The sequence below is a fragment of the Alternaria incomplexa genome (genome assembly GCF_024043165.1).
Source record: "Alternaria incomplexa strain BMP 0042 chromosome Unknown scaffold_6, whole genome shotgun sequence".
Lineage (NCBI taxonomy): Eukaryota > Fungi > Ascomycota > Dothideomycetes > Pleosporales > Pleosporaceae > Alternaria > Alternaria incomplexa.
In genome coordinates this window covers 252,825-271,862 of record NW_026249855.1, presented here as the reverse complement: position 1 = coordinate 271,862, position 19,038 = coordinate 252,825, and the positions used below count along the sequence as shown (strand labels likewise).

General features: G+C 52.2%; 7 protein-coding genes across 7 annotated transcripts; 4 read left to right on the top strand and 3 right to left on the bottom strand.

Moving 5' to 3' along the window:
• Positions 1 to 81: 81 nt before the first annotated feature.
• J4E90_004657 (uncharacterized protein) lies at positions 82 to 1,449 on the top strand (the record flags this gene model as incomplete). The annotated part of the gene is made up of 3 exons (XM_051434221.1): positions 82 to 502; positions 552 to 1,243; positions 1,294 to 1,449. 3 exons carry the CDS (start codon positions 82 to 84, stop codon positions 1,447 to 1,449), a joined length of 1,269 nt encoding a protein of 422 aa, XP_051291477.1.
• Positions 1,450 to 1,605: 156 nt separating this feature from the next.
• Positions 1,606 to 2,274, bottom strand: J4E90_004656 (uncharacterized protein; the record flags this gene model as incomplete). The annotated part of the gene is made up of 1 exon (XM_051434220.1): positions 1,606 to 2,274. The coding sequence occupies one exon, from the start codon at positions 2,272 to 2,274 to the stop codon at positions 1,606 to 1,608; it is 669 nt and encodes a 222-aa protein (XP_051291476.1).
• A 3,999-nt stretch (positions 2,275 to 6,273) lies between these two features.
• J4E90_004655 (uncharacterized protein) lies at positions 6,274 to 7,104 on the top strand (the record flags this gene model as incomplete). Its single annotated transcript, XM_051434219.1, has 1 exon — positions 6,274 to 7,104. One exon carries the CDS (start codon positions 6,274 to 6,276, stop codon positions 7,102 to 7,104), a length of 831 nt encoding a protein of 276 aa, XP_051291475.1.
• A 196-nt stretch (positions 7,105 to 7,300) lies between these two features.
• J4E90_004654 (uncharacterized protein) lies at positions 7,301 to 7,978 on the bottom strand (the record flags this gene model as incomplete). Its single annotated transcript, XM_051434218.1, has 1 exon — positions 7,301 to 7,978. One exon carries the CDS (start codon positions 7,976 to 7,978, stop codon positions 7,301 to 7,303), a length of 678 nt encoding a protein of 225 aa, XP_051291474.1.
• Positions 7,979 to 8,751: 773 nt separating this feature from the next.
• On the top strand, positions 8,752 to 9,379 carry J4E90_004653 (uncharacterized protein; the record flags this gene model as incomplete). The annotated part of the gene is made up of 3 exons (XM_051434217.1): positions 8,752 to 8,823; positions 8,894 to 8,950; positions 9,020 to 9,379. The coding sequence occupies 3 exons, from the start codon at positions 8,752 to 8,754 to the stop codon at positions 9,377 to 9,379; spliced, it is 489 nt and encodes a 162-aa protein (XP_051291473.1).
• A 302-nt stretch (positions 9,380 to 9,681) lies between these two features.
• J4E90_004652 (uncharacterized protein) lies at positions 9,682 to 12,747 on the bottom strand (the record flags this gene model as incomplete). The annotated part of the gene is made up of 1 exon (XM_051434216.1): positions 9,682 to 12,747. The coding sequence occupies one exon, from the start codon at positions 12,745 to 12,747 to the stop codon at positions 9,682 to 9,684; it is 3,066 nt and encodes a 1,021-aa protein (XP_051291472.1).
• Positions 12,748 to 15,190: 2,443 nt separating this feature from the next.
• Positions 15,191 to 16,897, top strand: J4E90_004651 (uncharacterized protein; the record flags this gene model as incomplete). The annotated part of the gene is made up of 1 exon (XM_051434215.1): positions 15,191 to 16,897. One exon carries the CDS (start codon positions 15,191 to 15,193, stop codon positions 16,895 to 16,897), a length of 1,707 nt encoding a protein of 568 aa, XP_051291471.1.
• Between the last annotated feature and the right edge of the window lie 2,141 nt (positions 16,898 to 19,038).

The following is a 19,038-nucleotide window of genomic DNA, read 5'->3' as shown; positions in this document are numbered from 1 at the left end:
GCTGATGCGAGGATTTGGTTGCATCGCAGCCTAGATTATGAGCAAGATCAAGATGTCAATACGTTCGAGACTACAATTCGCATGTTGGGTGGTCTTCTCTCTGCGCACTATCTCACGACAGTGCTGCCCGGTGTCTCTTCGCGAAGAGACAGCATCTATCTCACCAAGGCTGTGGATCTAGCCGACAGACTTCTCGGCGCATACGATTCGCCGTCCGGTATACCATACGCAAGCATCCACTTGGCAAGCCGAAGAGGGCTTGTATCACACGCTGATGGTGGAGCTTCATCGACGGCCGAAGCGACAACACTACAGATCGAGATGAAATACCTATCGAACGTCACTGGCAACGAGATATACTGGCGAAAAGCGGAAAAGGTCATGGAGGTTGTCGACAGTGTTAATGTGCACGATGGTCTGGTTCCGATCTTTATCACGCCTCACTCGGGTCAATTTACAACACGCGAGATACGTCTTGGAAGTCGAGGCGACTCATACTATGGTAAGCTATCTAATGCATCCAGTCGTCGATTCCATGCTAATTGTCGCAGAGTATCTCATCAAGCAGTACCTACAGACCTCCGAGACGATCTACCTGCAGATGTGGGAGGAGGCTTTGACAGGCATCCGTAAACATCTCATCATCCCTACCAAGCATGCAAAGCTCAGCATCGTCGCTGAATTACCCAGCGGAATTGGCGGCTCTCTGTCACCAAAGATGGATCATCTCGTTTGCTTCCTTCCCGGTACCATCGCACTCGGAGCAACGAACGGGCTCACCGAGGCTGAAGCCCGCCGCCTACCCAGCTGGAACACCGAGAAGTCACAACAAATGGAATTGGCAAGGGCGCTTACAAAGACCTGCTGGGGCATGTACAAAGTGACCGACACCGGTATAGCACCAGAAATCGTCTGGTTCCGCGCAAGCGACGAGTCGTTGCGGTCTAGAAAAGGGATGCCGCGCGCGCCCTTGGCGCGTAGCTCGAACTCCGAAGAGGTCTGGAAAAAAGACTTCAACATCAAACCCCTTGATGCGCATAACCTCCAGCGACCCGAGACGGTAGAAAGTCTGTTCATGATGTGGCGCATTACGAAAGATCCTATCTACCGAGAGTGGGGTTGGGAAATCTTCCAGGCCTTCCTGGACTACTCGACTGTTCCGCTAGGCGAGGGCTTTACTTCTCTGAATAATGTGAATGCTATTCCGCCTCCGCGACGAGACAATATGGAGAGCTTTTGGCTGGTACGTAACACGTTGGTGTATTGGGTCTTTGTACTGACATGTTCTACTAGGCAGAAACGCTCAAGTATCTATACCTGCTCTTCTCACCAGACGACATTCTTCCTCTCACTGATGTAGTGTTCAACACCGAGGCGCATGTGTTTCCTAGGATGGGCATGGGGAAGTTTAAGACAGGTTGGCAGCGCAAGCCTAGGAAGAGTGCGTGAGGCCCGTCAATACGAGATATTGTACTAGCGTTGAGATCATCGACGCTTGGAACAAGCATACTTTGGGGCGCTGGCGCACCAATTACGTATTAGTGCATGCGGGATTAAGCGCCACTCATTGAGGTATACAAAGTTGAGCTTTATTTGAGTCTTCTGCTAAATCTTCCTCTTATCAACCTCTGGCTTTCGCGCCATCACCCAAACAAACTCGGAATCGTAGTCTGGTTCATCCTCGTTCAAATTGCCATCGCTTGCCTTTACTTTCTCCACCTCCAACAGCTCGAAACCTACTTCTTCCAACATTTCGCAGTTCTCATGCACTCCATAACTGCTCCAAAACATTCCGTACCCCATCATCTCGCCATGTATCTCTTCTTCATCAATGCCCGCAAGGTTGAAAGCGAAGAGACCACCAGGCTTCAGCCAGCTGTAGATCTTGACGAGCATATCCTTTAGCTGGGAGCGAGGGAGGTGGAAGAGCGTGTAGAAGCTGAGCACACCGTGAAAGCTCTCGGCTTCGAACGTGAGTGTGGTCATATTACCAGCGATGAACTTTGCACGCGGGCAACGAGCTTCAGCCATCTTGACCTGCTTCGCAGAGATATCATTGGCTGTCACTTGAGCTCCGTGGTCAACCAACATGCTCAGTACTGGTACGCCTGGGCCACAGCCGAGTTCTAGAATGTTTGGGGAAGGTGGCAGACTGTCAAGTAGTTTCCTTGTGTATCTTTCGCGTGGTGACCTATCGCCTTCGACCCATTCTAGATACCATTGTGCAATATGGTCGTAGGCGTGTTCGACGATAAGTTCGGGTGTTTCAGCCATGTCAGTGAGATATTCGATGAGCAGCTGCTCAGAACGGTGGCGGGAAATGCGTGTGCTTATTCCGGTTCGACGATACTGCGGGCGAAGTCAATTAATCGATGCGTTGATGCCCGGCACGATGGGGCGACACTAACTTCGGGCGTACTTTGGAATCGGATGATAGTAAGCGACACGACTGACTGTCGGGTCAACGAGCTGCAAAGACGCTCGTGATGGTCAGAGCAGATCCTGTTAAAGGATACGATCTGGGTATTGGGAAACTTATCCTGTACTTTATTGACTTGGTGATCGTAGGAACTCCGCACTTGCAGCGGAACACCGCAATTACATGGTAACTCCGCACTCATGTGCGGAAAACACCGTCGAAAGATGTCCAACATGTTGTACACTGTTTACAAATGCTGCAGAGTAGTCAGTGTGAGGTGGAAGCCTACCGCCCACAGTGCTCCTCTCCAAAATCAGCATGGTACCGTGACCTTCATGACGTGCATGTCGAACTACATCGTACCAAGCAGTTATTGGAAACGCAACTAGCGATAGTACTTGTGTTTCCAGGGCGTCAAGCCGCTGACTATCAAGGAACAAAGTGGTTACGCCTCACCCCGAAGTTCCCCGATTTCAGCCGCACATGCGAAGCATATGGATTCGCGCTTCTTTGTCTGACGCGGATCTGGGGTAGCACATATCATGAGTAGCTCAGCCACGACCCATTGTGTTCCTGTCGTACAAAACAAAGTGCTTGGAAGCCTTTGGTCGATTCGAATGTGCGGAGGCGGCTTACGACACATGTCACTTTTAAGACCGACCTGGTGCAACTTAGGTTGCAAAGCAGCAACACACACTTTCTTATTCTGAGTAGGTATTGCGAAGCTATGTAAGCCTTTAGTCGCACTGAGATATGATCTTCTCACGTGCAAGCAGCCAGCAATCTGACAGAATACACGTGATCCTGTACGGAAGGGAGTTATATAAAAGAAAGCTAGATCTTCTTTGCCTGGAGAAAACCAGCATTAGACGTCAATCATACAGCTACCGAGTTTCTTCTCACTTCTTTTCTTCAGATACCAACATGAGACTCTCTATCACAGTACGTTAGGTGAAAATACCACCCCTTCGACTCGAAGAGATCACACAGCACAGACATTGACCCATGAATTTCCCAGCAGGCCTTGCTGTTGATCGGCCTCGCAAGCCCACTCACAGCTGCCCCTACCCTCGACGTCCGCCAAACCGACGCAACCCACAAAATTAGCGTCTTCGTGATGAATGACTGTCTGAAAACATTTCCGCCTGATCCTAATAAGCCTACGGTGTTCAAAGAACAGGACGTTAGATACGGACAATGCTACGACGCGGTCGATTCCAACTGGTTCTTCAGCGGGTTCCTCAGCGCGGAAAGCGTCGCCTTGGCAGGGAGCTTTCAGCCACCAGCATCAGACAACGTGATCTGCGAGACGAGGGTATATTTCCAACCTAATTGCGGGGGAGACCCATCTTTGACAGACAATTATTCGGGGAAGTGTGTCAATGCGCGTTTGAACGTGCCCGATCAATTGGCTGATATGGCCGGGCTGAGTATCAGGGTGGATTGTTGCAAAGGTGCGGCCGATGGGAAGAGTTGTTTGTATGTTCCAAAGTGAATGGAAGGCTAAGGATGGAGTCGGCAGCGGATGAACTGGAGTTGTGGTGTGAATATACCGTTGATGAAACGCGGAGAACGGCGTTTTGAGATGGCTCTTTCTTTGTACTCGGAACACTCATTTGGTTATTTGTTTCTTTCTTGTCTTCCTCAAGCATACTTCAAGAAGGTTACACCTTCTCGCAACACCTTGTGAAAGTCAAACCTAGCCTATACACAATGTCAACAGTTGGCGGGCAACCCGTATCGCGCTACATTTACCCGGATAGCCAATAATTGCCCATGTACGAATATCGAGAAGTGGGAGTCAGGTTGCGATATTAAGTTCCGCATGCCCTAGGTACTTCCGCCGCCAACGAGCAGCACAACATCGCTTCGGCGCGGCCGCGACTAACCAATACGGGAGGTCGAAAAAGAAAAGTACCTTCAGACGACAGCCACAACAACCACAAAAACTGATGTTGACGACAGACAAGTCTGGACTTCGTCATCCGTTCACGATGTGGTTCAGGTCGGCTACTGCACGTACTCTTACGGCACATATGCAGGTCGCACCTCCGCTCCGGTCGCGTCGCATGACCGATTCCACGCTATCGGTCCTACCTCGTATAGAAATTCATTGGAAAATTCCTTCGGTTGCCGGTGCGAATGATCCCGCATACGCGCAGCGGAGTGATCGATTTGCGGATCTGCCCAGCGAGGTCGAGACTGCAAAACAGCACCGCGCACACATTTCAAGTCGAAGACATCTCCATGGCGACGTCCCCTTATCATATGCGCTGTGCGTCTCGCGTGCAGATGTAAGCTGCTTTGTTCCTGCGTCGATCCCCGAAAAACTCTATTATTAGCTAGCCCTGCTTACACCTTGGCATGGTGGTGGGGTAAACTGTAGTCTGGTACCGTAGCGGAACAACGCACGCGACGTGCTGTCTGATTGAGAACAAACGACGGCTCGGGAATGAATCAATGATAATTGCCAGTCCGTCTCCCCTAGTGTGAAGCAGCTCAGTACAGCGATAAAGAATCGTGCGATGAAGCGAGGAAAACACGAAAGTAAATCTCGGTAAGCAACCTAATCGAGTGCCGAATAACCGCGAGCATTGCACACCAGGGCTCTTAATGCGCGAATTGTTCGGTTGTAATTTCTTCCGTCTGATGTTCTCATTGGGTCAGCGCAAAGCTAAAGCCGTGGACTAAAAGAATGCGACGACAAAGCTATTCTTATCGTCTCTTTGTTGACCGGCTACCTATCTTAGCATGAGGATACAGAGTCTTGGTGGTGTACGCTGTACCTGGGCGGGCCAAAATAAGGTAAGGCTCGAGCGAACGCCGAGCTGTCCGCAAAGTCTTGACATGAGCGCTATCGCCGCTCAGGGGAATGATCACCGTCGCACAAAAACCATCGTGTGTTAGCGCTGCAGAGAAATTTGGGTCGGCAGCGTGCGCGTGGCCGCGAGTTTTGTGGGTGTGCTGTCAGGGACCAACCAGGGCCAAACACTGCATGCTTGCCCTGGATGGGACTCGGGGCTGCCGCTTATGACGCTGGAGCCCGCTATTATTTTTATTTGTTGACGGATAGGCGTTGTGGGCTTGGCCAAACCTGGAGTAAGACGGAAGGATGTCGGCACTGCAAATTCTCGTGATCTCGAATGAAAGGCCGGTTCGTGGCTTGAGGGATGAGGAAAAAGTCCGTTCGCAGCGCGCTTCGGTTGGAGGCTGCCGATTTATCTCCCGGCGAATCAGGCGACCATGAGCTCGTTTAATGGCTAGCGGTGCGTTATTGACGCATGACATTCCAGTCGGTCGCATGAGCAGCGCATGAGCAAAGTTCTGGCATCGCGGCTGACTTTCCTGGAACTGCCAAATGCGATGGTGTTCTCATTGGAGGGGCCAAAAACTTGGGCTGTGTGTGTATGGCAGCCAATCCTGTGGGAATCCAATACGAGGGCCGCCCCTGGGCAAGGTCTTGGGGGATGAACACATGATCGCCCAACGGATAACAGATCCCAGGCAGTTGGTAAACGTCCTATCGCATTGTGGCGCGCCGTCAGTTGTAAAGCGCATGGTGCCTGTTGGCTAGTTCGGCTGTAAGATCGAGCCTGATTAAACCCTGTTAGCACCAGCGATATGGGCACAGTCAGTATATAGACTCGGGGCGCCCCTCTGACCCTTGGCAGGTATACTGTCGTATCCTTCCGTCACTCGCTTTTACATTCGCGCGCCTGCGTTTGCCATTCGTTACTCTTGTTGAAGGTCGCCGGTCATTCAGTACTACACCGTGTAACAATCGTGTAATACCTATAACCATCGCTCGGTACCAGAAGATCTACTACTCCCACGACACACCACATCTCAACAAAATGTCTCTGAAGTTTTTCTCCCTCGCTCTTGCGGCCGTCGCAACTGCGTCGCCATTCGACTCCATGGCGAAAGCCACGAACGACGACCCTTACGAGGCATGCCAGCCGCAAGGAGCGACAGGCACAACTCCACCAGCAGTCGGCACAGAGCTCAGCTCGCTTTATACCGACATCCTCTCGTCGATTCAGGGCATCTCTTTCGACAAGCGATCTGTACACGGACGTGCGGACGGTTTCGGGTGCCGTCAGAGCCTAGACTGTGTCAACGTAAAGAACATCAACATTCCCATGTGCTACGACAAGTTCACCACCAACTTCCAGTTCCCAGACGGATCTTACGGAAATGTCGCTGCCGGAACCTACAGCTCCGGCGGCACCGATGTCAACCTCGTCAGCGGAGATTACACAAAGGACGGCCAGAGCGCCAACATCTACGCGAACAACGAGGCTGAGAAGCCAAACACTTCGACCCTCTCGGTCCCTGCACAGTACACCGGTACTGGTGTTGGTGGAGCGGTCCCAGTCACAGAACTCGGAAAGGTCATCGTCTACACAACCACTGTCCCGGCCGTCACATACTCGGCGCCGACAACTGTCGCGGAGACTGTCGAGACGGCGACTATTAGTGGAGTAGAGGTCAAGACCACCGTACCCGCTACCACCGTTACGCAAGCCACAACAATCGCCGCTAAGACCAACGTTGTGACACAAACTCCCGAAGCTTCCGATGCCTCGCCGCAATCTACTGGAGCCGCCGGACAGGTGTCTATCGACACAACAAGATCCTTTGGAATGTCGGTGGTCGGTGCTTTGCTATACGCACTTTTGTAAGCAGTTTGCTTTCGGGAGTCATACACGTCGCAGTGAACTGTTTGAATGGAGGAGCCTCAGGAGTTGTATTTGAGGCAATTCCGAATGGATGATACCCGCTGGAGTCTTAGCACATGCATGTCGTATACATCCTGTGGCAGCCCAGTATTGATGCGCCACGCTTAATGAATAATATCGTACCCTTCATGTCCACGTCTCATTGCTTCCATTTGAGTTTTGACAGAATATCCTTCATCTTTCTCACTTCCTCAGCGTCAACATCTTCTCCAGGCGTTGTGATGGCTGCGGAGTGAAACCATTCTAATGTGGTCCTCCTCTTGAGATCCTCAACATTGGTGCTTCTGACCCCGCCTCCAACAATCAGCGAGACCGTATTGGGCCGAAAGAAGTGCAAGAGATGGAGAGCAGTAGCCCCTTCCGCTGCGGTCTTATATCCGCCACTTGTCAAGATGCTCTTGAAACCGCAGTTCTCAACGGCCTCCACGGCTTCCTCTAAATCGTCCGTTTCGTCAATGGCCCGATGGAACGTGCAAGGAAGCGGAGCAGCAATCTCGACCAGGTCGCGATTACGAGCGGGGTCTACATATCGATTGACCATCAAGATGCCAAAAACGAAACCGCTAGCAAAAGGCTTAAGCATCTCTATCTCTTTCTTCATGAGCTCAAACTCATCGTCGGAGTAGTTGAAGTCGCCTCCTCGTGGCCGGATCATAACGTTGATCGGGATCTTGACTTTTTTCCGTACATCCTGCAGCGTTGAGAGGGAAGGCGTTACCCCGCCAGCTGCGTAGTCGGCACACAGCTCGATTCGATCAGCTCCAGCTTGAGCTGCTGCGATGGCAGAGGTAGCATTGAAGCAAGCTATCTCAAGCATTGTCGTGTTGGTGGAACGGGAGAAGTGGCGATGAGGTGAAGAGGAGAATGGGAGGTGAGTTGCGGTGCTAAGCTTGACCCGGGCTAGTGCTGCAAGTAGATTGGCTGACGACATGATGCGCTCTAGGCAAGTAGAACATCACATTTCCTAATTCACCTCATACAAGGAAAAAATTGAACAGGTCCGGAGCCTACATCAACGTTGGAGCACCTGCTTTGGTTTTTCCCTAAACTGACGTGGATTGTTGGAATTGACAAGGAAGATACGGCATAAATCTGAGACAACTTCAAGGATGGCATGAGAAGGGTGGACGGTGATTCGCAGTGTGGAACTGAGATTGATTACCGCTACCTACCTAGATAGATACACTTTCTTTGGACCGTTTAGAGACTGGCGATTCGAAGGGCTTCTACAGATACAATGCTGTCAAAATGCAGAAGAAAATGATAGACTCAAGCAGCAAGAACCAGCACGGTCTCTCATAGCGCACATAGAAAGCCCAGTTCACCATGACTAACTTCTATGTTCAGAGATGCACGCCGTCACCTCACCTCACCGTTCACTTTCCGACCAAGGACGAACAGGCTCACTTCATCGCAAATGCGACGTGAAGGTGAGTCCAAAGCTGCCGCTTTCCCATTCCTCCGTGCCCATATCTACCTCTCCTCCTCCTCCTGCTCTTAACAAACTCTTCCACACCACATCCACTTCTGCGCCAAAGACGTAGAGCATCTTCACACAAACTCGCACAACACCCAGAAGATATTCCCAAAATGTCCGACACCGACCCCAAAACCCCCAACAAAACCGGCGCAAGCGGTGCAGCCTGGTCAGAAGGCGAGAAGGTACGTCCCCTCCACACCCTATCCGTTCCGCACTCTTCCGCACGAATCTACAAACTGACCAACAATAAAGATCGCATACCTCATCGTCCTGTGTGAGAACGAAGGAAAAATCGATGCAAAGATCGGCGTGAGTCCTCCCTATCCATGCCAAAACCACTTGTCTCTACCCACCAACCTGAAACTAATATCTCGTCAGAACGCGCCCATCCCCGCCGGCCGCTCCATCATCTCCTGCAAGAAACTCCTCGTGCGCCTCAAGGAGAAGCACAAGGACGACATTGCCAAGATCAAGAACGGCCAAGCCTTTGGTCCACTTCCTACTACTACCGACGCCACACCCGAGAAACCCAAGGCCAAAGCTACCCCTAAGAAGCGAAAGAGCAAGGTGGACCTCGATGCCAATGCTGATGTCAACGGTGGGGATGGTGGCGAGGCAGAGGGTTCCCCGAAGAAGAAGGCTGCGCCCCGGGGACGCAAGAAGAAGGTTGAGGTTAAGGAGGAGGTCAAGGAAGAGGAGGGTCTTGAGGAGGAGGAGGTGCTGGAGGAGGAGGTTTGAGGGATACTCACTCTGCGCTATGCAAGTATGCGTTGGGGACGTCTATCAGAAGATATGAGACTGAGTGATCCATACCGCAGGCTCCACTAGGGGCGTAGTTAGTCTGAGAGGGACTGTTTCTTTTCATGCTTTGGGTAAGGGACTGGATTGGGACTGGGGTCATCTGTCACCCAAAGAGGGTCTCAAAGAGCACGTCTGGAGATGATATCAGATGAATCAATGCATGATACTCTATTCCTTCTTTCGTTCATACGCTACATCTTACACAGCTCACACCCATCCCTCTTCTCCAACAAAACCATCTACTCCTCCCCCGCCTCAGCCTCCAACTCATCGGGCCCCATCTCCTCCCTCGCACCCCCATCCCCACACTCATGAATAATCTTCTTCCACCCCAACGGCTGACTCGCATCCTTAACATGCTCAATAGTAGGAAAGTAGTGTTCATTCTTCTTCATCGTCGCAACCCACGGCACATTATCAAACGTCATGACCTTCATGCGGAAGTACTCGTTATCTTTAATCTTCTTGATCTCAGTGAGGAACTCGGAGAGGTTGGGCGTGGGCACGTTGTTAACGTGGGTGACAAAGTTGGTGGGCGCGAGGCCGTACATGTAGGCTGGGGAGCCGCGGGCGCGCGACGAGATGTAGACGTCGGAGTGGATTTTGCTGATTTGTTGGCGCACGGCTTGGTGGGGGCGGTGGAAGGTGGCGCCGCAGAAGCTGACGAGGCGGTCGGTTTCGAGATCTTCGGTTGCGACGGTGGAGACTTTGATGGTCTTTTCCTCGCGCTTGCGCACGACGACGGCGTCGAGGAACTCGTTGTTGTACATGACGTCCAGATCGGGGGAGCGGGTGACGAGCTTGCCGTTGAGGGTGAGGAGGACATCGCCTTCGTTGAGACCGTCGCCATGACCTGAGTCGACCTTGCGGACCATGAAAAGCTGGTGGCGCTCTGGGTCGGCTGTCTCGGTCTTCTCGATCCATTCCTCTGAGACGCCCATGACACGGGCTTGGCTCATTTGCACGGTCTGGAACTCGACGTTCAGGATGCGTAGCTTGGGCGTGTTGCCGCCGCGGATCTCGTTGAGCACTGGCAGAAGGTTGGGTGTCGCAAGACCGAGGTGGTACTCAACATCCTTGCCGCTGTGTGATGTCCGCTCGCCCAGGTATGAAAGCCAAAGAGCCTGGACGGTGCCATCCTCCGCGACGAGCACACCCGAGCCACTATGCGAGGCTTGGTTGGTGTCTACGGTGATGGCGTCGAAGTTGGTCGCGCGGTATCTCGGTGTTATCGCGCTGGCTGGGATCGCGACTGTGGTGATATCAGTGACAACAGTCTTTGCTACGACAGGTCGGAAGTTCTGGTTGATGCCGAAGAAGATGGTTTCGGCTCCCTTCTTGATGAAGTCGGTGGCAAACTTGGGTGTCTTTACAGGGGCGTTGACAAGAGAAGCATCGTACTTGACGATGGCATAGTTCTGCAATGGGTGCATGAAGACAACCTTGGCATCGACGAAGATGCTGTCAGCGATGATCAATGAGATGTCGCAAAGGTCATATGGCAGAATTGCTCTCGAGACGAGGACAAGACCCTGTTCGGCGTCGACAACAAGACCGTAACCTTGTTTGTTCATCTTAGGAAAGCCGTCTAGCTTAATGGGCATAGAGACATGAACGCGAACGAAGCTGCGGACGATGTCCACGGCCTCGGGATAGCTTGAGCTCATCTTGACGAAGTTCGCACGGCGAGGAACTGGGGGCACAGATGGAATGGCATCGGCGAGGGGCTTGAAGTCCCACAGGCCAGTTTCGTCATTACGTGTTGCTACCCGAATCTTTGCATGCCAATGCCTGTCGACAGAAGTAATACTAGTGTTCGCAGTGTGCAGATCGCGCAGATGCTTGTACATCATAACCACTCGCTTGCGATCGGGGATCTTCTTCATGACTTGGATGAAAGTGTCAAGGTCGGGTGTTGGCTGGTTGTCAACTTCCTGAATCAACCACCCTGATGTGTAGCCGTCAGCGAACCTAAAGGAGCCCGCTGCCTCACAGACGTATACACCTGCGTTCTTGAGCGAGATAGCGTAAAGACGCGCTTGCTGGTATGAGAGGTCGTGGAACGAAGCGCCTGCGACGGAAACGAACTTGTCGGGGGTGATGGCATGTAGGTCGCCAACGTCTAGCTCGACATCCATGTTCTCCCCAGCACGCTGTATGGTTACCGAGATGGTCTTGCCAACGTTGTCGTCAAGGATTGCATCGAGTCGGACGAACTGTGTAAGCAACTCTCCGTTGACGCGTAGGAGAAGATCACCTTCTTCGACCTTGGTAGATGCAGGCCCTTGAGGAAGGACAACCTCAGCTACGAGCATGCCTGTCTCCTTAGGAAACTGAGTGCGGATCTCCTTCTCCAGCTCAGGCGAGAGACCTAGCCTCCGGCACTCGTCGAATGGCTTGAGTATCCACTGAGTCTGAATGGTGCCTCTGGTGACATGTTGGCTTTGGCGGATGAGCTCGAGAGCCCGTAGCGGTCGGTCTAGCGGCAGGAAGTAGTCAGTCGCAGCACCGTCAGCACGTCCACCGGCTTGCAGCGCAACAGCAAATCCGTCGCGGTCCACGACAGGACTGCCAGAAGAACCTCCACTCGCTGCCGCTGCCGCCTGGATGTAGTTGGTGTTGAAGTCGGAGTAGCCTTCGCCGTATTCGGGCGCATTGCGATCCAGCCGACTGATGACACCCGACAAGATACTGAGCTTCTCTCCGGCATCATTACCAACGACGCGAATCTCGACACCGACCTTGGCATTATCGGGGCGCAGTTTGAGGGCGGTGACGGGCATGTACTTGATCTTCTTGGGGTCGAAGCGCAGGATGCCGAAGTCATGGACGGGGTCGCGGTAGACGGGGTGGACGTCGCACTCCTCGTGGTTGTCGAATATGCAGTAGCCGATGAAAGGGCCAGCGCCGACAACGTGCCTGTTGGTGAGGATGTAGCCCTTCTCGGCGTCGACGACAAAGCCCGTCGCCTCTGAGCTGATGGCCGGGTCCGTGTCGAACGAACACGTCTGGCAGAAGTGTATCGACACGACGCTCTTGACCACGTTCTCTATCGTCCGCTGCCATTCTGCCGTGTCCTGCCCGGTGACGGCCGTGATGTGTGCCGACGATGGGAGGGCGTCGGGGGAGCTGTGGGCGCTGTACTCGCTGCGCGCATCGTCCATGGGCTCCTCCAGGTCGGGCGAGTGCGACATGACGCCGTTTGAGGTGTGCGAGTCTACTTCGGGCTTGATCTGCTTGTTTGGGCGGTCGGCTGCGGGCGAGGTTGGCGGTTGCTTGCGCTTGCTTGTGCCATTTTGTTCCATTGGCAGCGAGGTATTTATAGGCGGCGACGTGTGGAGGGAGCGTTTGCCGAGGGGGTGTGCGCTAGAGCTAGACAGCCTCGTGAAGTGCTGCGTGTGAAAGAGGGAGCGCGGGCGTGATGCGGACAACGGTAGGGTGCGTGAAGGTGTCGCAAGGAAGCTTCGTTTGCAGGCGGCGAGTGAGACTCGGCCAAGCAGCATGCCAATCGGGAGGACACGCGTAAACAAAGGAAGCAGGCGCGATGCGGCTGCTGTGAATTAAATGTAGTAGGCGCAAACAAGAAAGGCAAAAGGCAATTGATGAGTACGGAATGGCTTTCGATCGGCCAAGGATGAAAGTGCACGAAGAGCCCTGCAGCTGCATGCGCCACGGTCCCCGGTCCCTAGTGCCATCGCGAACGTCAGACTCCGCCCTGAAGGTGTTGAACCACCAACAAAGGTCGTCAGGTACAGGACAAATCAATTGTGAACATTGAGATAAACAACAAGGACCATGAGCTGATTCATCGGGTCAAAGACGGTGAGGTATAGCTTCGTGAGGCTTGAAACCGCTGGCTGCAATCTAGAGGTGACATCATTCACCCGTCAATCGCGCATTGTTTCAGGAACGCATCTGCATCCGCATCAAAGACGTATCACTTGATCATGGCTAGCTTTGCAATACCTGTTCAGTTGCTCAACATAAGAATGGAACCTTTCGCCGCATGTCACCTGTCAGGGTCTCGGTGTCACCCACCCACCTGTAGACGCATTGAACGGCCAACTCTCGGATGAAAGCCTTCCAACAGCACGGCGCAAATAAACCAACTAATACAGCCATCTCAACGTCCTCGTGTAATAATCGGTCGGCATCTAAAATCTTTCGATATGTTAAAGGCCTTCATACTTCGGGTTCGCAGAGTCACAAATGGTTGTGATATCCTCGTTCGGGAGTGCCTCGTCGTATGACCATGATAGGCGTTGCAGAGTTTGAAAGTCGCTGGGCTCTCTGCGAACCGAATTCCCGATTGAGTTGAGCCTGTGACTGCCTCTAGAGTATTGCTAATCGAAGTTGTTGTTCTGACGACGCGCCCAAGCTGCCCTTATTTGGTATCGTCTAAAGTGCTTGCGATATCTCTTGCTTGGGGGTGGTTTTGCGCACGCATTGCGGAAGATGTCAATGGCTCGGAGCTCTAGGCCGACAGGACCCAAACAAAATGGAGGATCTGAGTACGCTCAAGTGACTATTGGTTGCACTTCTCCCTCCGATGATATGCCGAACACCTCTAGGGTCTAGTCTGGTACTTGTAAGCCGGAAATGCTCGAGTATACTTGGGATATCTCTGGCTGGAATGCTCCCGCTCGAACCACGACCAGGTTCCAATCTGAGCCAAAAGCGAAGTCTCTTCCTCGAGGCTGATTGATATGCAGACTCTGGTATCATGGATGACCTAAGGCCTTTCAGTTCCGGTACAATCGTTTGAAAGGAAGTGACTATCTTTAGAGCATGAGTAATCAAGAATATACCTCAGTCCAGGAAAGGGCTGGACATCCACCTATAGCAGGTGATGGAAGTCAATGACCCAGGAGTCCACATTGTGTCAGCAGTTTGCAGACTTTCGTCTCAGGACCGATGTAGGCTATAGGGTGTCCAGGTTCAGTCCAATCAATTAAACGGTTGTGAAGAAAGTCGATGACCCAGGAGTCTACCTTCCGTCAAGAGTTTGCAGACTTTCGTCTCAGGACCAATGTAGACTGCAGGATGTCCAGGTTCGGTCCAACCACTCGGAGGGCTGTAGCTATCTTTAGAACATTAGTAACCTGGAATCCAGCTCATTCCAGGAAGAAGCTGGACGCCGCCTATAGCAGATGGGAGTACTCAAAGACCCAGGAGCCTACGTTGCATCGAGATGTCACAAGACTTTCGTTCTGAGACCTACGTAGGCTGCAGGATGCTCCGGTTTTCCTGCGCATGGAGTGAACCCAAGTTTGAGTACTTTCTATAGACTCCACATAGCGAGGCCTTGATGCGCCGTATCCAACGCAAAATCTGAACACCATGGGGCCTACATCGACCTTGGACCATCCAAGTTGCTAGTTTTCAACTTGATGTAGGCTGCAGGCCTGTTCTCTGACTCAACCGTATGGCGGGCTGTGACGAACTTCAGTGTATTATTAATCGAGATTTGAAACGTGTTGATACGCTGTAGTCTGCAAAGCGGAAATCTGGTAGGAGTATACGGAAATACATCATTGGTAGATTGGTGGTTCGGAGGGGTCAGGGGTGTGGCGGTGTGGCGGTGTAGCGCCGGCAAATCGAACCATGGATGCGTTCAGGGGCCTGTGCGCGGGAGTGGCCCGTGCGCGCGGAGCAATAACTCGCGTTCTGAACTCCGCTCTCCTCCATCAACTCTACACTCTTCTCTCACCAGACCCCACACTTGAAGCCACACCACAAATCACAACAATGACTTCATCAATCTTCTACAAGTTCAAGAATTCAAGGGAAAGCGAGCGCATCATCTTCAACGGCACCGATTTGAGCGTTTTCGAGCTCAAGAAGGAGATCATCAGCGCAAGCGGCCTGGGCGATGGCTCCGATTTCAACCTGCACATTTTCCCGCAAGATGAGCCCAATTCTGAGCTCAAGGACGACACCACTTTAATTCCGCGCTCATCCACAATCATCGCAATTCGGCGACCAGCTCCAAGAGGACAAGGTCGAGCAGCCCGCTACGTCACCGGCAAAGCGCCTTCGCGCGCAATTTCTTCACAATCCAAGCCAGTTCCCTCTCTACGTAGTGGACATCTCGAAAATGCCGAAGATCCTGAAGCCGCATTCTTGGCCGAATCAGCAATTGCCTGGGATGCACAGAAAGAGGCACTTTCGAACGCAAAACCAGTTTATCGAAAAAACAACTCCAAGAATGTTGTTGTCCCTTCACATCCCCCGCCTCCCGGCTATGTTTGCCGCCGCTGCAATATCAAGGGCCACTGGATCCAAGCCTGCCCAACAAACGACGATCCCGATTTCAAGCCTGTTTTCCAAGCCAAACGTACTACTGGAATTCCTCAATCCTTCTTGAAGAAAGTTGAAAAGCCAGTCGACGAAGAGGCTGCAAAGGGCATCATGTTGAACGCCGACGGAGAGTATGTTCAGGTCATGGCAGATACAAAGACTTGGAACAAATTCCAAGAAAAGACCAGCCTATCTCGCCAACAAGCCGCCAACGCTGATGCAGCAAGCAAAGAGCTTGCTGAACGCGGTCTGCAATGTCCGCTCGACAATCAAAGATTTGTCGACCCAGTCAAAACCCCTTGCTGCGGCAAGACATACTGTCGAGAATGCATCGACAACGCGCTAGCAGATGGGGACTTAATTTGTCCAAACTGTTCAAAGGAGGATGTTCTGATGGATGATCTCGTTGCTGACGACGACATGGTCAAGTCTCTCAAGGCATACGACGCAGAGAAGGCAGAGAAGGACAAGGCAGCAAAGGCAGTCGCTTCAACAAATGAATCAGTTAATCAATCCAATGCTACTGACACCGCATCTCCCTCTGTCGCAAATGACGATACAACTGCTTCCGCCACTGCTACTACTACCGCAGTGGCTGACGAAGTCTCCGATACTGACTCAACCTCTTCAAAGAAGCGCAAAGAGCCTCCGACAGACATCAAACCTCCCACCGCGCCGAAAGCCATGCGTCAAGCTGCCGACCCCGCCTCGAAGATGGAACAAGACTTTATACAACAGATGGAGATGCTCAAGAACACACCGATGGGCGCCATGGGAATGCCGATGGGTATGCCTATGCCAATGGGTATGCCTCAGCAGATGGGCTTCCCGAACAACTTCCAAAACGGCTACCAGATGGGCTTCCAGCCGCAGCAACAACAGCAGATGCCGCAACAGCAATGGTATCCCCAGCAGAACTTCGGCTACGGCGGCCAGCAACAGTACGGTCAACAGTACGGCCAGCAACAACCTCAGCAGCAACAGTACGGATGGGGCGGACAAGCGCAGACACAAGGACAAGGACAAGGACAATGGGGCAGCGCGCAGGGTCAGGCACAAGGGCAGCAAGACCCCAACGATGCGTACGACAGGCAGCCCGTCAACCCTCGCGGTCGCAACCGCAGGTCTCGCGCACCAGACTACCGCTATCTTTGAGCAGCAGGAACGTCTCTAGATCGCTCTCATCGTATCACGACACTACCATACTCGAAACCACACCACATATCACAACAACGGCTTCATGAACTTCTACGGCGAGCATCGGCACTGGGCGGGCATTCACACGGCGTTACTCTCACCTTTACGACAAGCGACCATGGGGCATGCATCAAGGGCGGACAGGGAAATACCGGTCTAGCATGAGCGAGGGCGTTTTTGACTTTCACTTGTCCACGGCGTTTCTGGGATTACATTCGACTTTTTTCTGCGTGCTTTACGGACTTCAGATTAGTTAGTTACCATGAAATGCAAAACCACAAAACACACAATATTACACTTCTTCTGCTTTGTCCTCGGTGAAGACAGCTCGAAAAGCGATGCGGCGGGCAGACTACGTGGGTTCACGATCTCTTCGGTTGCGAAGTGCTAGTGCGATGTAGAACTTACGCTTCATACGCATCACCTGTCCAAGAGGGACACTACTACATATCTGATAACCCCATACCCACTACATGGGCCCACGAGCTCATCAGTTGCGACGTGTCAGTGTGATGTAGTCCTTACGCTTCACCCACATCGCCAGTCCAAGAGGATCACTACTACATTTCTGATAACCCCATACCCACTACATGGGCCCACGAGCTCATCAGTTGTGACCAGCCCGTGTGATGTAGCCCTTACGTTTCACTACCATTATCCGTCTAAGAGAGTTAGTGTTACATATCTAATTATCTTATATTAACTACATGGGTCTACGATCTGTCATTCGTGATGTGTGAATGTCACGTAGCCACCAGCCTTCCCCGTCATTATCCGTATAAGAAAGTCATTCTCATCTACCAGATACCCTGCACAGGCTACGTAGTCCTGTCACACATCATATGCATTGCGGGAGCGTTATGTAGCCGCCAGGAAACACGCCTTATCGTGCCCTGTCCGAGAGGTCTTCTGCCTACTTGCTTGCCCTGCAAAGGCTACATAAGTGGACGATGTACCGTTTATGACGAGAGAGTATTGTGTAGTCGCCGGACATCACGATCATCATGTCCCATTCGAGCGGTCTCGTGTCTGCTTATCAATCCCACACATGCTACATGGGTTTACACTATGTTAAATGCAATGGTGTGAATGTGATGTAGCCGTCAGGCCTCCTTGCCATCATGCCGCATCCGAGGGGCCGCCTGCCTACCCGGATACCCCACAGAGGCTACATGAGTCCCTATTCTATCATTCACAACTTGACGATGTCATGTAGCTATCAACCTCCACTGTTGTCATGTACCGTTCGAAGGGTCTCCTGTCTTCCCTGACACCCCATGCCCTGCCCTTCATCCATCCGACGACCTCATCCTGATACTGACATGCACTACCTGCTTAGATAAGGTTCACTCTTGGTGCGGTCAGACTGAGGTGTTAATGTCGTTGCAAGTACGCGGTTCAGTGGACAGAGTAGGAATACAGTGTCGATTGAGCGCCTTCGGGTGTCACTGAGTGATTAGATATCGTGAAGAGGTCAGGTCGACACGAAAGGGGTAGGAGATTGCAGAAACTGTATTTCTCTGTTCCTTGTTCATGCTGTAAACTTCTGCGCTTTGTCATGTGGATGTCATGGTGTTCGGGAAGGCTGTGAGGACAGCCCATGTCTGATCCTTTCTTGCCTCGTTCTTGTTCTAGCTGAACTCGGAACTATACTTATCTGATCTAATGCACACATCACTACTACTTTCTCGGGCCCGGCCGGTATATAGCATCCAGTCTGATATGATGTTAGAAGGCCTAGGTAGTATGCACGCCGACAAGACTGGGCTTGCGAAGATGAAGATGCACTTCGAGCAGGTAGACGGAATGGTATAACGATGAGTTCTTTGGGCCTTCTCACATGGCAGCGAAGGGACAGGCTTCTGAAGTAATGCGAGTGGAAGATTGTCGATCTTCGGGAGCATGTTGGGGTTGTAATGAAGAGAAGAGCTCAAGATGGTTTGAACATGCGTGTTATCGCGATGTAATGTGGATGCGCAGGGTTGCATACGAATATCGCTACTGCATGTTCAAGTATGCCAAATGGTATGCGCCACGCCAAGTTTCATCTCATATAAGTTACGCTATCTGGTACAAGCGTGGCGGACAATTGCAAAGGA